The 13,857-nt window shown below is 55.5% G+C and overlaps 4 protein-coding genes across 4 annotated transcripts; 2 read left to right on the forward strand and 2 right to left on the reverse strand.

Moving 5' to 3' along the window:
* Positions 1 to 930: 930 nt before the first annotated feature.
* Positions 931 to 2,323, forward strand: BBK36DRAFT_16068 (hypothetical protein; the record flags this gene model as incomplete). The annotated part of the gene is made up of 2 exons (XM_024897701.1): positions 931 to 1,438; positions 1,518 to 2,323. 2 exons carry the CDS (start codon positions 931 to 933, stop codon positions 2,321 to 2,323), a joined length of 1,314 nt encoding a protein of 437 aa, XP_024753705.1.
* A 1,160-nt stretch (positions 2,324 to 3,483) lies between these two features.
* BBK36DRAFT_16069 (glycosyltransferase family 2 protein) lies at positions 3,484 to 4,911 on the forward strand (the record flags this gene model as incomplete). The annotated part of the gene is made up of 3 exons (XM_024897702.1): positions 3,484 to 3,588; positions 3,654 to 4,421; positions 4,510 to 4,911. 3 exons carry the CDS (start codon positions 3,484 to 3,486, stop codon positions 4,909 to 4,911), a joined length of 1,275 nt encoding a protein of 424 aa, XP_024753706.1.
* Positions 4,912 to 5,588: 677 nt separating this feature from the next.
* BBK36DRAFT_1155196 (squalene monooxygenase-like protein) lies at positions 5,589 to 7,088 on the reverse strand (the record flags this gene model as incomplete). The annotated part of the gene is made up of 1 exon (XM_024893804.1): positions 5,589 to 7,088. The coding sequence occupies one exon, from the start codon at positions 7,086 to 7,088 to the stop codon at positions 5,589 to 5,591; it is 1,500 nt and encodes a 499-aa protein (XP_024753707.1).
* An 815-nt stretch (positions 7,089 to 7,903) lies between these two features.
* Positions 7,904 to 10,247, reverse strand: BBK36DRAFT_45332 (glycoside hydrolase family 2 protein; the record flags this gene model as incomplete). Its single annotated transcript, XM_024898089.1, has 7 exons — positions 7,904 to 8,183; positions 8,274 to 8,404; positions 8,477 to 8,620; positions 8,692 to 8,877; positions 8,952 to 9,358; positions 9,430 to 9,611; positions 9,724 to 10,247. The coding sequence occupies 7 exons, from the start codon at positions 10,245 to 10,247 to the stop codon at positions 7,904 to 7,906; spliced, it is 1,854 nt and encodes a 617-aa protein (XP_024753708.1).
* Positions 10,248 to 13,857: the final 3,610 nt, after the last annotated feature.

The raw sequence follows: 13,857 nt of genomic DNA on the forward strand, positions 1-13,857 counted from the left end.
TTTTTTCCTACGCATTACTTAGCATAGGGCTGGGGCTCACCACTCCTGCTTTTCCATTAATCCTCTTCCTCTGCTTCTCTTAACTGCCCTTTCTCCTCTCCTATACTCTATTCTCTATTCTCGTTTCCGCCTCCCGCTCTCTCCCAACTCCCACAACCCGGGCTTACCCAAGCCGAACCACACCACCACGGCCCTAGGTTGTGCTCTAAATCCCGGCTCCGACGCTTGCTTGCAAGGCGAGCAAGGCCCGTCTTGCGCTCGATCCGCCCAACGGAGAAGGACCCCGTCCATTATCTCACCCCTCGCATCTGATCCGATCCACCCACTCACTTATAAGGCGCCCCTCTGCCTCTCCGTATCAGGCCCGGCAAGCTTTCTGCCGATTCGTTTCAAAGGAGTGGCCCTAGCCGATATCAAGCTGCCTCACCTTGCCGTCCTTTCGTATCGGATACAAATACCGCTTCGCCGATCATCTTGTCGAATTGGAATTCCCCTTCCTTCTCTCTCAGACTCTCCCCTCTGTCTGTGTTGACAGGATAGGAACAACAACGAAAGTCCCTACCATCACCATCGTCGTCTTGTCTCTCTCCTCCTCCTTCAACAAACGACAAGTCCAACAGAGGCCCCAGTCACCATTGCCCTAGACCAGTGATCCGTCAGATCTGCATCGACGCTCGACATATCATCTGTTGCATTGCTCCCCTCTCTTCCGAAGCTTACTGAGCGGAGCCACCCTCTCTGCTCGCATACCCTGTTAGCTTATTCTACTGTACCCCGGTTGCTTCAACACCAGCACCAACCTACCTCTCGCACGCACATATATATATCCGACGCCTCTGAACCTTGAGGACGCTGGACTCGAGTCCACCTCATCTGCCGGAGCAAGGCCGGTAACAGATAAGAAATCGCCGCGCAGGAGCCATAGTCAACATGTCCATCTTCTCGCGCATGAAGAAGAGCCGCCAGCAGGCCAAGGAACACAATGCCAAGCTCGCCGAGCAGGAGAAGAAGGAGCAGACAGAAAAGACGCCCTATCGGCATGTGCCCAAACACGCGGCCACGGATGCCATCGCCAGCGCGCCACCCAGCTGGCGAGACGCCGACCGGCAGAAGATCCAGGAGCAGAACCGCCGAAGGAGTGCCATGGCGGCGTCCGGCCACCATATGAACATGCCGGGCGCGCCTCGCGTGGGTAGCAGCCTGTCCCATGTCTCATACCCCACGGACAAGACGGCCACCCCCATGCGCATGCCCCGAGCGTACAGCTACACAGGCGTGTCTCCCTACTCGGCGAGCTACAGCCGGGACGTCGCCCACTCGATGCCCGACGTCGGCTCGCAGTTCACGGCCTACGCCGCCTCAACCAAGGGGAAGGAGGCCATCCGGGTGTCCGTGTCTGGCTACAGCACACCCCGGACCAGCCCAACGTACTCACAAGGTTCGTCGTCGCTGTCCTCCGCCGCCGCCTCTGTGCGCCTTGATACGCAAGTTGCTAACCAGCTTCTTCCGACGCCCAGAAGAATCAGAGAGCTCCAGCGGCTCTACGAGTTCTCAGGATGACCTCGAGATGAGACTTGCACGCCCTCCGGTGGTACGAGCTCCGCCGCCCCTTACGGCTGCCGACAAGGCCGGTCGTCGACCCCGCGCCGGCCATCGCCGCCCGTCCGACTCGTCCATTGAGCGAATCGCCATGGCAAACTCGGCCAAGGGGGTGGCTCGGGATTCCCGCCCGCCTACTTCCATGAGGAACTTCGCCTCCATTGCGCCCATCGTGAATGCTCCCGCTCCAGCGGTACGGACGTATGCTCCCCCGCAGCTTGACCTGCCGGGCTCGCTGGAGATGTCTGAATATTCGCTTTCCAGCTGCATCAACACTAGCCTCAACACCTCTGCCACCACTCTGACGTCCACCTACGCTCCTCCGTCGACGGACAGGAACCCCTCCCCGGAACACAACGGAAAGCATTCCAAGGAGCGCAAGACCGCAAAGGTTACTCGATTCACGGAGCTGGAACGGATTGAGTCTGGTGGTGCCGAAGCGTTGGCCGCTGCTGCACCTCCCCAAACCGACCTCGAACAAGCTGTGGCTCCCGCTCCCGCCCCTGCCCCTACTTCCGCTGCCCTCTCGAGCACGGCCTCAGCCCCATCCCCCGTTGCTGCCCCTGCGGTGAAGCAGTCCATTGTCATCAACGTCTTCCCGGAAGAGGATTCGATCCCCGAGCCTGAACCCGCCAAAAAGTCCAAGAGATTTTCCAAGAGCGGAGGCAAGCTGGCCAAGAAATCTCGCTGGGCTAGCTCCAAAGCACCGGCCGTCGCTGTTTAACCGCGGCGTTGTGTTCTTGCATTGTCTCTCGCTGTATGTTATCGCCTATTGCATTGCCGCCTTCTTGGGTATAAACCAGGCCAAGTCGGCTTTTTCTCCTTTGTTCTCATTGGCCTATCATTTTTGGCAAAGAGAAAGAATACTATACGGATTCTGGAGTTTTGTTTCTATCTTTTCCTTTTGTTTGACTGTCTTTCAGCATGTCCTGCACACCAGCGACGAAGACGGACATCTGGCGTGGAGCACGTCTTCAAAGCTTTACCAGCACCGAACAAGCATGGTCTGGCGGCATGAAGAGGGCCACTCATTTACGACGAAATGAAGGATTTCTTGTTTGGATAGAAGGAACCAGCACACACACTCACATACATGCCAAAGTACATGTATGCACTTACAAATGCGCGTTCTCGCACCGGCGATCAGCCCTTTTCCTTTCTTCTTGGAGACTATGTATTGATCTATCTGTTATTAATGGGCGCTTTGATACACTGGAGGGATTCTACCTTATGGGCAAGCTGTATTTCAGTTACATCCTCATCTTCATTATCTCGATCGACTTTCCTCTTGTTTGTAGCGAAGATTGAGACTTCACTTGACAGACACGCATTATCCAATTCTTCATCGCATCGTCTGCTCCAAAACAAAGAATGCTTTTGATATCCTGTGCAAAGATCCATGCGTTGGTCGCCAATTGACAGATAACCGATAAGCGGCCAATCGATAGGCCACAGCGCTCTTCATCGCCCACTGGAGCTGTCACCTCCACTAAACGGCACAACCCGCCGCCCGTAATTGGCCAGCCTTGCCCCGTACGGACCCTGCGACCCTGCACCTCGAAACTGTGGCCTCACTGCTGACAGCTGCAGATTCCAGCGCTCGTCATCAGCCATTCGCCAGGTGTCGAGGCAACTGGCATCTGGCATCTCACATTCTTTTCACCTGGCATCTTCTTTTCTGTTTCTCTTTCTGTTTCTTCCCCCCTCATCTCTTCTTCTTTTCTTTCCTTTCTGTTTCTTCTTCTTCCTTTCCGCCGTCATTTTCGGGTTCGTTCGCCATTTCGCATCCCAGCGCATGCGCGGCATCATTTAGTTCATTCCTTCTTCCTGCATCTCGGCTCTTGCTGCGCTCGTGCAGCAGGCAAGGTCCGCGCCAACGCCGAAATGGACCTCGCAAACGCGCTGCTGGAGCTTCCTGCGCCGCTCTGGGCCTGGGTCCGAGCGACTCCAGTCTATATCCTCCTTGGCCTCTTTCTTGCGCTGGTCCTGGTAGGACTCTTTGGTGTATGCGACCTCCGTCTCCCTCTCAATTCCAACAATTGGGTTCCCAATAGTACCCCTTGCTTCGCCTCTTGGGAGTCGCAACTAACCTTATTGCGAAGCTCTTTGTGCTCCTGCACCTCGTGGCCCCGAAGCCTCGCCCGGTTCTTCCCTCGGAAAAGACATACATCACCAGCAGCCCTTCCGGCAAGACAACGCCGCGTCCTCTTCCCTGCTGGTACGATCGATGGCTCGCAGAACGCCGCCTCAGCGAGCAGCGTGTTCGCCCTGAGCAGGCCTTCCCTACACCCGATGTCGGCTCTATCGAGCCCGCCGAGCTGCTCCTCAGCGTCGTCTTCCCCGCGTACAACGAACAAGACCGTGTCATCCCCACGCTTGAAGAAGCCGTCGAGTACCTGGACAAGCACTTTGGACGCAGCACCGGCGCCAAGAACCCTGATGTGCCGGTGAAGAAGCGGCATGCGCCAAACGTTGCTGATCCAAAGGAAAAAGGTCTCAGCGGCTACGAAATCATCGTTGTCGACGACGGAAGCCGCGATAAGACGGTTGATGTGGTGCTGGACTTTGCGCAGAAGAATGGCCTCCATGACGTCCTGAGGGTTGTGTCTCTGGCCAAGAACCGGGGCAAGGGCGGTAGCGTCACTCACGGCCTTCGCCATGTGCGCGGCGAGTATGCCTTGTTTGCCGATGCCGACGGGGCGTCGCGCTTCAGCGATGTGGCCAAGCTGATTGAGGGTGTCGAGGAGGTTGTCGATGGTTCCCGTCGGGGAGTTGCCATTGGCAGCCGTGCCCATCTCGTCGGTAGCGAGGCAGTTGTCAAGGTTCGTTGCTTTGGTTACCCATCGCTCGCTAAGGCGAATCTCTTACTGTAGCACCCTCACGTTTACTAAACGTCTCTCGTCTTGATAGCGCTCTGCCCTCCGGAACTTTCTCATGCGGTCATTCCATCTCGTCCTCACCATCCTCACGCCTCCGGCCACCTCCCGGATCCGCGACACCCAATGCGGCTTCAAGCTCTTCACTCGCGCCTCTCTGCCACACATCGTTCCTTACATGCATACCGAAGGCTGGATCTTTGACATCGAGATGCTGATGCTCGCCGAGTCCGCACCTGCCACCCCCGTCTTGGGCAGCGACGGCACTGTTATTGGCACTAGTCCTGGCATCAAGGTCGCCGAGGTGCCCATCCAGTGGCACGAGGTGGGTGGCAGCAAGCTGAATGTGATTCAGGATAGCATCAAGATGGCCATTGGATTGGCCGTTTTGAGGGCCAGTTGGATGATGGGCGTGTATAGGAGGCGCCTCACCTAAGACTAAGAGCCCCTGGAATTGGGCGTTAAGGGGCCGACGACTAAATCGAGGGCCGACGGGCACAGCTATGTGCATGCCTTCTTGATTGATGGTTTATTTTCAGCCATGTGATACCCATCTGTATAGTAGCTGCCACAAGATCCATGACCAATGAGGCGGAAACCATTCCATGATGGTAGTCATAGTGTGACTACCTAGGTATCCTACGGGACACGCATGGAATCTGCATCAGCATCAGACAGGCAGGGCATGGAAAAACTAAGAAGAGACACATACGTGGAAGAATAAGGTATTAATTACAATTATTATCTAATGTCTCTAGCATCGTTCTCTAGCCATAACTGCGTAAATCACATTTGCTCATCCAAAGCCCGGCAATATTGCCCTCTTGTTTCACTCCCCTTCAATTTTCTTTTCCCCTTGGCAGGCAGCGAACCAAGATGGCCGCCAGCCATGCTGTAGTCTAGCAAGATTCTGTGTATCATGCCACAACTCTATTGAATAGTGGGTGGAGAGAAGTGAGAGAATACCCAACCCCATGCATTCATATTTGCTAGCCGTGTGAAACTCCGTGTGTCGCCTGAGGCAAAACAAAACAAACAAAAACGACATCGACATCTTTTTACAAAAGCAGAGAGATATGTATGAGACAGGAAGAGGAGGACGCTGTCAGTTGCTTATTGGAAGCCCTCCCGCCAGATGACTGGCAAAAAGACGATGCAAGCCTTCCACAGGATGAGGATGGCGTCGATCAGCGCAAGGGGCAGCTTCCAGAAGCCGAGCGGTCCGCCAATGACGTTGCAGGCGTTCATCCAGATGGCCACGAAGGCGACGTAGAAGAAGTGGTAGGCCAGGACGAGCGGCCGCTGGATGATGCCGCCGAGCAGGCCGGCTGGGCCGTCGGTCCAGCCGCGGCGGAAGTACTCGAAGCAGCCCATCTGCAGGGCGCGCAGCTGGCGGTCGTTTGCGGCGAAGAGCGAGTACAGGGCCTGCGCGAGCGTGTTGATGATGCTGGTGAAGTTCTTGCGGCGCCAGTAGAGCTTGTGCATGGCGTCGCGGATCGCCGCCGTGTCCTCGAGGTTCGGGATGCGGTCGGGGTGCAGCAGCTCGGCCAGCAGCAGGGCGTCGTTGAAGGCGACAGTCATGCCGCCGCCCGTCAGGGGGTGCCGCATGTTGAGCGCGTCGCCGAGGATGACGAGGCCGCTCGGCGTCTGGGGCACCGCGGGGAGCCAGCTGTTGGGCATGCTGCGGGGGATCTTGCCGTCGGCGAGCGCCTGCTCGGCGGCCGGGCGAACGGACTCGGGGAGCGCGGGAATGGCGCAGTTCTTGATGTAGCCGCGGACGCCTCCGGCTTCGGGGGAGGCCTCGGGAATGTTCTGGGGCACGTCGAAGAGCGCTCTCGTCTCGTGGGTGCCGATCTGGTAGAGGAGGATGGGGTAAGCGTTGCCGATGATAACGTGGCCGTGGAAGGGCAGTGGTAGCTTCGTGTCGATGAGTTCCAAGGCGTAGAACTTGCTCTTGACGACAGGTTTCGTTTCCAGGACCTGCTTTCGGAACTTGGAGTCGTAGCCGTCGGCTATAATGGTGAGCTGGCCGAAGAAGTAGTCGCTCTTCTTCTCCCCGGTCTCCTTGTTGACCGTCGTCCGCGTCTCGACGCCCAGAACCTGGTCTGTGTGCTCTCCTCGAATCGTCTTGACAACCTCCGTCTCGACCACCGTGATGTTCTTGTGGCCCAAGCAAGCCTTGCGCAGCTGCGTGATGAACTTGCCGTGATGGAAGCCGCATCCTTCTTGCTTAATTCCTTCGCCCGTCCCTCTGCCTCCCCACGCATGTGTCACTTCGCCCTTTTCGTTGAGGCTGGGGTAGGGAATGGCGCACGGCTCTCCGTGGTAGATGACGTTGTAGCCGTAGCACGGGATCGCGTCGATGTTCTCGACACAGTGGCCCAGGCCCAGCTTTCTCAGGGCCGTCAACCCGCCCGGTTGTAGCAGTTCGCCCACAATCCTGTCAGGCTCGTGCAACCATCTCTCGAGAAGAAGCACAGAGCGTCCCTGGTTTGCCAGCGCAAAAGCGGCCGCGCAGCCAAAGACGCCAGCACCGACGACGACAACGTCGGCCTCATGGTAGAGGTCGCGCCGCTCGCGGGTATGGACTTCCGACGTTGATGTTTTCGACATTGAGGTCTGGGATTGTAGATGGTTCGAGAGACGGAGGTAAAGGTGCGCAGAAGCTGCTCGTACGGGAAGAATTCGTCAAGTCGAGAGCCAAAGACGATCGCGTAATCTAGGTATCGAAGCAATTGGAGGAGTCGAACACCAATGAGGCTCCCGGGAGAGCCAATGTACAAGTCCGATGTTGAAGTGGCCGAGAAGCACGTATCGCCGTCTGAGTATTTATTGTCGTTCTTCGTGGCTCCGTATTGTCTCTTGGACGGCGGAAAAGACTGTCACAAGCAAAACTCTGTCCAATTGGCCAATGTGCAAGAGCAGAATCAAATTGAATACCGCACAGGACCCCTGTTCATGACATGACGGATATGCTGAAAAGGAGCTCTATCACATGATTGTGGGACGATGAAGTGGCTTTTGATCTCGTTGACTTGCAAACTTTATCAGAAATTGCCTAGCGGTCAGAGATCCGAATACGATTGCGGGATGGTGGGGCGAGGGGGATATTCCAGTGCTGGTCTAGCCGTCCTGGGGATAGCTGATCAGTAGCCAGGAACTCGGAGCACGGCGGGCAAGAGCAGAGCAGCCTGTTTTGCATGTGGCAGGTGGGGTGAAGATGAGAGATGCAATTGTGGAAGGCAGCATCCAGAGCAGATTCTGAGGCATCATCACACTTTCTGCATACGAATATTGAGAATGGGTTTCTATGACAAGTCATCATTTTCTTCCAATGATGTCCTACATACGGGATCTATCAATTGGACTTCCAAAGCCATCAAGCAAAGCAGCTTGCCATCATGGCGTGGCCACACACTGCTGCTCAATCATCGTCTACCTGCCGCCGCGGAGTACAGCTTTTTGATATCGCTCTTCCACTGCTTCGCGTCTGGCCTCAAGACTCGGCGATCATACGTGTATAGTCCGTTGACTTCACCTTCGACGTCGGTCGTCTGTGTCCAAATACCGCCGCTACAAGCATAGCGCTGCACCTGCTCGAGAAACTCGCGGAACAGGACGCTCGCGCGGTAGTTGTATGTAGCTAGATCAGCGTCGACTTCGTAAGTCTGATTGATGGTGTTGATGGCCTCTTGGACATTCCAAAGACTAATCATAAGTCAGACGCTTGACCTTCACAACACACCCACCTTCTGGGAAATACTCTAGAAGGGTGAAGAGGGGATATGGAAAACTAACTGTTCGATGGACACGTTGTGGCCGACGCCACCAAACTCGCCCTGGAATCCAATACGGCTGGGGTCGTACGGAGATGAAGGGGTGGAGTAGAAGGGCGTGCCGCATTGAGGGTTTGCATAATGGTGGTTGTCCTAAACCATCACGCCTTGGTCAGCCAGCTTCTCATCTTGGGCAACGCATGCGTCGACATAAAATCAGCTCACTGAGAAATCGCCAGCTCCGTGGTCATTCCAGCCCGTCGTCGCGTCTATGAGCCTCGTGGGGTCGATGCTGCGAACGACTTCCACAAGCTTCACTTCGGGATACGGTGGGCCCTTGAGCTGCCCCCATCCTTCGTTGTAAATGACCTAGGAATGGTTCAGTCAGCCTGAATCAGTGCTCACAGCACTTGCGGGCAGGATCCTGGAAGAAGACGAACCCATGTCACAATTGACGGGTAGTTCTTGTGCTCGTTGACCAGCACTTCCAGCTGACGTTGGAATTCCGCCTGTTGGTCCGGGTTAGGGGGCCGACTCCCGTCGTTGGTCAGACTGGGCATGTCTTGGATGACCATCAGACCCATCTCGTCGCAGGCTCGGTAAAACAAATCCGGCTCAACCTTGATCTGCGACGAATAACTCGGTTTAGCTGTCTACTCGACGGCGTTCTCGGCAGCAACCGCATCAACGGACTACTTACATGCTTTCTGACGGTGTTGAAGCCCAGACCCTTGAGCATCTTCAGATCGTATACAAGGGCTTCTTTGTTGGGCGGCACATATAGTCCGTCTGGCCAAAACCCTTGGTCGAGCGTACCGAACATGAATGTGAACTCTCCATTCAAAAGTGGCCGCTGGACCCCCTTGACCTGGCCAGAGGAAATTGTGCGAAATCCAGTGTAGCTGGAAACCTCATCGTCGCCAAGGGTCACCGTCAGGTTATACAGAGTTGGAGAAGATGGAGACCAAAGCTTTGGGTGCTGAACCTTGAACGTGAACTCCTTATCCGATGGGCCCTTGTGCGAAGCAATAGTTCGCCCGTCGAGCCCGATGACGGACACTTTGGCTGCGGCTCCTTGCTTTTTCGAGCTGTGAACGGTTACGCAAACTATGGCATTGCGTTAGAAGAAATCGCCACCACAAGGCGTCTCATGGGAGGGTATCCCGCTGGTTTCGCACCTGTTCCATCCATGCCCGCAGCAACGTCGAGCTGTGTGATATGGTTTGAAGGCACATTCTCTAGCCATACAGACTGCCATATTCCGGAGCACGATCTGTAGAATATGTGGCTAGGATTCCGCGTTTGCTTTCCGATCGGAATGACGTCCAGGTCGGTGGGATCGTGAACGAACACAGTCCTGCTTCCGGGTCAGTACAGCTATGAACTCATGCACGCATCTTTTCTGTCGCTCAAGCTGAACCTTATGCCGTTGCTGCTCCAAGCCAACGCACAGGCAGGCGTGGCTGACTTACAGTTCGTTCTCATCACCAAACTTCACAAATTCGGTGATATCCAATGCGAACCGAAAATATCCCCCGGTGTGGTTCCCAACCTTGGCTCCGTTCACAAACACCACCGCCTGGTAGTCAACGGCCTCAAAGTTCAGGATGACAGATTGCCCGCTCCAACTGTGTGGTACATTGAAGCTCGTCGCAAACCACATGTCCGTGATATTCATGACCTGCAATCCCGAGAGCCCACTCTCGATGCAAGACGGCACGAGCACCTCGCTCTGAAGTGGACCCTCCGGAGGACTACCGGAGTCGCCTGCCCCAGCCCCGGCAGGCTGAAACGTCCATATACCATTGAGACTTTGCCAGGCATCACGCTGGAGCTGAGGCCGAGGATACTCTGGCCATGGATTAGTGCCCACCTTGTAAGTCCAGTCCGTGTCTAGTGGCGGTGTCCGGACTTTATAGCTGGCTGGGCTGTTGCTTTGAGCGACGGCAGTTCCCACGCAGACGAGCGCGAGCAGGCCTGCCGGAAACAAATTCATCACGATTGTCGTACTATTCTGCTGAAGCGGGCTTGCGGCATGGGAAGTATGCCAATTGAATTATATGCGCAGACGGGAGGCTCAACCTTAGTCTTCGCAACAACCCTCTTTGCTCAACACTTTGATTCTACCGGAAACAAGGGAGACTCGTGCTCTTAAATACTGTCACGCCGTCGGGACGACTCCTCTCATCAAGCTCATTTCCCCTCTTTTCCTCTTCCTCTCTTAGTCCAATGATACGCTGCATGCGAGCAGCTCCTGCTGTCCCACGATGCCTGCTTGCTCTCTACCTCATAGTGACGGGCGGTGTGGAGATGCAGATACGAAACAGCCCAAGAGACCTATGCAGAGGAACGGGCGGTGGGAAGACCGGGTGAATCCCATAACACTCGCTTCGCATTTACAAGTTGTTGGACTGGGTTCAGAAGAGCATGCTGACATGGACGAAGCGGAGCCGATGCCGATCAATGCGGAGAAAGACGGGAACCCATCTTTCCCCCGGATTCACCCAGCCGTTGCAACAATACCTCTGCAAGGCCTTGTCCTACCCTTCCTCGTCCTTCCGCCTTCAAGTGAGGCTGGGTTGCGATGTTGCCCAGTTTTAGGGCAATCGCTGTCCTACGGGCCACAAAGGAGAGTCTGCATGAATACCAGCCCGTGGCAAGGATAGGTTGGCTAAGTTACATCGTGCAACCGGCGATCGTCTGATGCCATTGGACAGATGCAGTGAGGGGAGAACCCAAGATGCGAACACGCTTCTGACGCTTTATGAAATAGCATGTTGGCCCAGCGTCGCATCTTGGCGGATACGACCGATTGGACCGCATACGTATGCTGGGCCATGTGAGCCGATGATCAATGAACTAAGGAGTACACGCATCATGGATGATTCCCCAGCCCTGTCCTCTCGAAACTCAAACTCCCTCTAGCGAATGACTTGTGTGCTTTTGCGGTTCGCCTCGCGCCAAATGGAACCAACAACATGGATTCGATCCGAGCACTAACATATCAACTGGCTGCGTCGTCGTGGCCGTGGTGGTGCTTGGCAACAATACCGGCATATGGATGGATAAGATCCTCCTCTCTCAAGAATCATGGAGTCCTGTGGCCATTGTAAAACATACCTTTGTGGGGGGGGGGGACTTGACTTTCATTTATCGGCATTTGTCCTCATCGACTCTATACCGCCACTGGTTTTAAGAGAAAAGATGGGTTCCATTCTATCTAGGCTATTCCTATATGCTCAGCGAGGCTGTCGGCGGCCTTGGTTCATCGCTCGGCTCGCCATTGGGCAATCGGTCTACAAGGCTTGACATTTCGCTTGATCCCTCAGATATACCCATTCAAATTGCCAATCATCATTCGCCGCTCCAATGCAAGGGCCAAGCAAAGGCCTGTGCAACACGTCATAAACTATATGCGATAAGCGGCAAGGTCAAATTTGCCTCCGCGAGCTTCATATGAAGTCTGCTGATAACCGATTGAGCACGTATCCATCCTAATATGACCAAAAGCGTCGCTGAACGAGGGCAGACGATAGGGATTCTGCCGTTCCTCTTGCCAACGATTCACGTCGTCTTGGGTCAACCCCAATCCTGAGCCCGAAACATAAGCAGCGGGCTGTTGCTCTCGTCTAGATGACGGAAGCGAAGTCTGAGGCATCTCGGGTTGAGGCACCGCAGCTTGGGGCACCACAGCTGGAGGCACCGTACTTCTAGGCACTGCAGGCTGGACCGCCGCAGGTCGAGGCGGCGTGGTTTGACCAACACGACTGGATTTTCGTTTCTGAACACCACCAGATGCGGGGGTCGGTTTAGATTGGCCTTTTGCTTTCCTGGACGCCTGAGGTCTCGTTGACGCTGCTGGAGTCTTTGCTGGTATTGTTGGAGCTTTGACGGGTGCGCGGACGGGGCGCTGGGCTTTCGACAATGGCTTATTGCCCTGGATATTTGTTACGAATGCCACAAATGGCTGAGACACGCTTTGCGTCTTCGCTGGAGCAGAGGCTACAACAGGCTGGGCTCCGTAAGCGGACTGGCGGCCACTGGTATCTTCATTGGCGGCTTGCCAATCCTGCCGGGAGACCACTTGGATGTCGCCCTGGCGTCTCTGATTTCCATCATTGGCAGCTTGCCAATCCATCTGAGTGACCTCTTGAACATCACCGCGGGAGCCGGCTCCTGCTGGCCCCTTCCCCCCTTTATTTAGGGATTGCTGGACCGGCGGTTGGGGATGACGCACGCAACTGGTCGAGCCATTTTGTACTCTCCCGGTAGGAGGTACTCCAGAAGAAGATTGCGTTTGAACATCACTCCGCCGTGCCGGGCCATTGAATTGGTCGTGGCGAGGCGAAGCTTCCGTGCTGTGTACTTGCTGGAAAGGCTGTGTTCGACCAGTATGCGTAACTGTCGGCTGCATGCCCTGGGCCTCTTGCGAGGCTGGCACGACTTGAGGTGGTGCAAGTCTTGGGTCGATGCCATTGTGTGACTCTGGGCGCCCGTGAGGAAAGGAAAGTCCCAGGTTCTGGGCTTGGTAGGACAATACACTGTTGTAATGAACGGCGGTCTCCTTGGGTAGAGTATTGGACAACTGCGAACCCACAACAACTGACGGCTCATGCTTCAAAATAAAGTCGACCACTTTGTTCCCGTAGCTCGGCGTCATTTTAACTATGGCTGATCCTTTTGGGTCATAGAGAGAGCGTGGATCGTGGACTTGGGGGACCTTTGTACTTTCTCTGCGGCCTTTGCAAGCCGAACTGCGAGAGTCACCCGCCGCTGCGGGTCGAATTGCCAGTTGCTGCGGAGAGCCTGCGGCATGTGAGGTCGTCATTGTTCGGAAAGCTAATGGCTGTGAAAACATTGCATGCTGCGGAAGGGCAGGTTGTTGTGCAGCTGTCGTTGGCTGTGATGACTCAGATGGCCTTGGAGTTGCCGGTGAATTAGAAGCTACCGTGGATTGCAAAGTCGCTACTGGCCGTGGGGTGGCCTCTGGATGTGTAACATTTGCTTGCTGGGAAGCCGCCACCGGCTGTGAATATACGGGCTGCGGGTTGTAGGGCCGTGAAGAGTCAGAAAGCGTGCACCCAGATTCCGAACCCGCGAGCTGTGAATAAGGTTGGGATGGGGAGGGTCGTGAGAAGGCAGATTGAGTCTGGTGAGGCCATGAATGGGGAGGTTGTGCATCGGTAGGCTGCGTATATGCAGGCTGAGGACCGACGGGTTGCGGCGACTGTGCAGGCTGCGTATAGAGGGACGTTGGCACGACCAGTAGTTGCGAAGCTGCCAGTGCTTGTGATGCTAGTACGCCCTGTGGCGTGGTCGCCGGATATGAGAACGCCGCGGATCGTGTAGTAGCCTCTGGCCGTTGAGGGCGTCCTGAAGGAGCAGCCACCGTTGGATCCCTGACCACTGGTGTTTGGGGAGCTACGATGCTCTTCAGACACATGACCGACTGGGCGGATGGCACGGACTGTTGATGCGACGCCGGTCGAGGAGTAGTCGTTGACTGTGAATAAGCATGCTGCCAACCGGCTATCTGCTGAGGTTGATTGCTGGTAGTGGTACTTGATACCTGTGGTTGAGGAGCGATGGCATTCTCTCTGAGCCTG

Source organism: Trichoderma citrinoviride (genome assembly GCF_003025115.1).
Source record: "Trichoderma citrinoviride strain TUCIM 6016 unplaced genomic scaffold BBK36scaffold_1, whole genome shotgun sequence".
NCBI classification, from domain to species: Eukaryota; Fungi; Ascomycota; class Sordariomycetes; order Hypocreales; family Hypocreaceae; genus Trichoderma; species Trichoderma citrinoviride.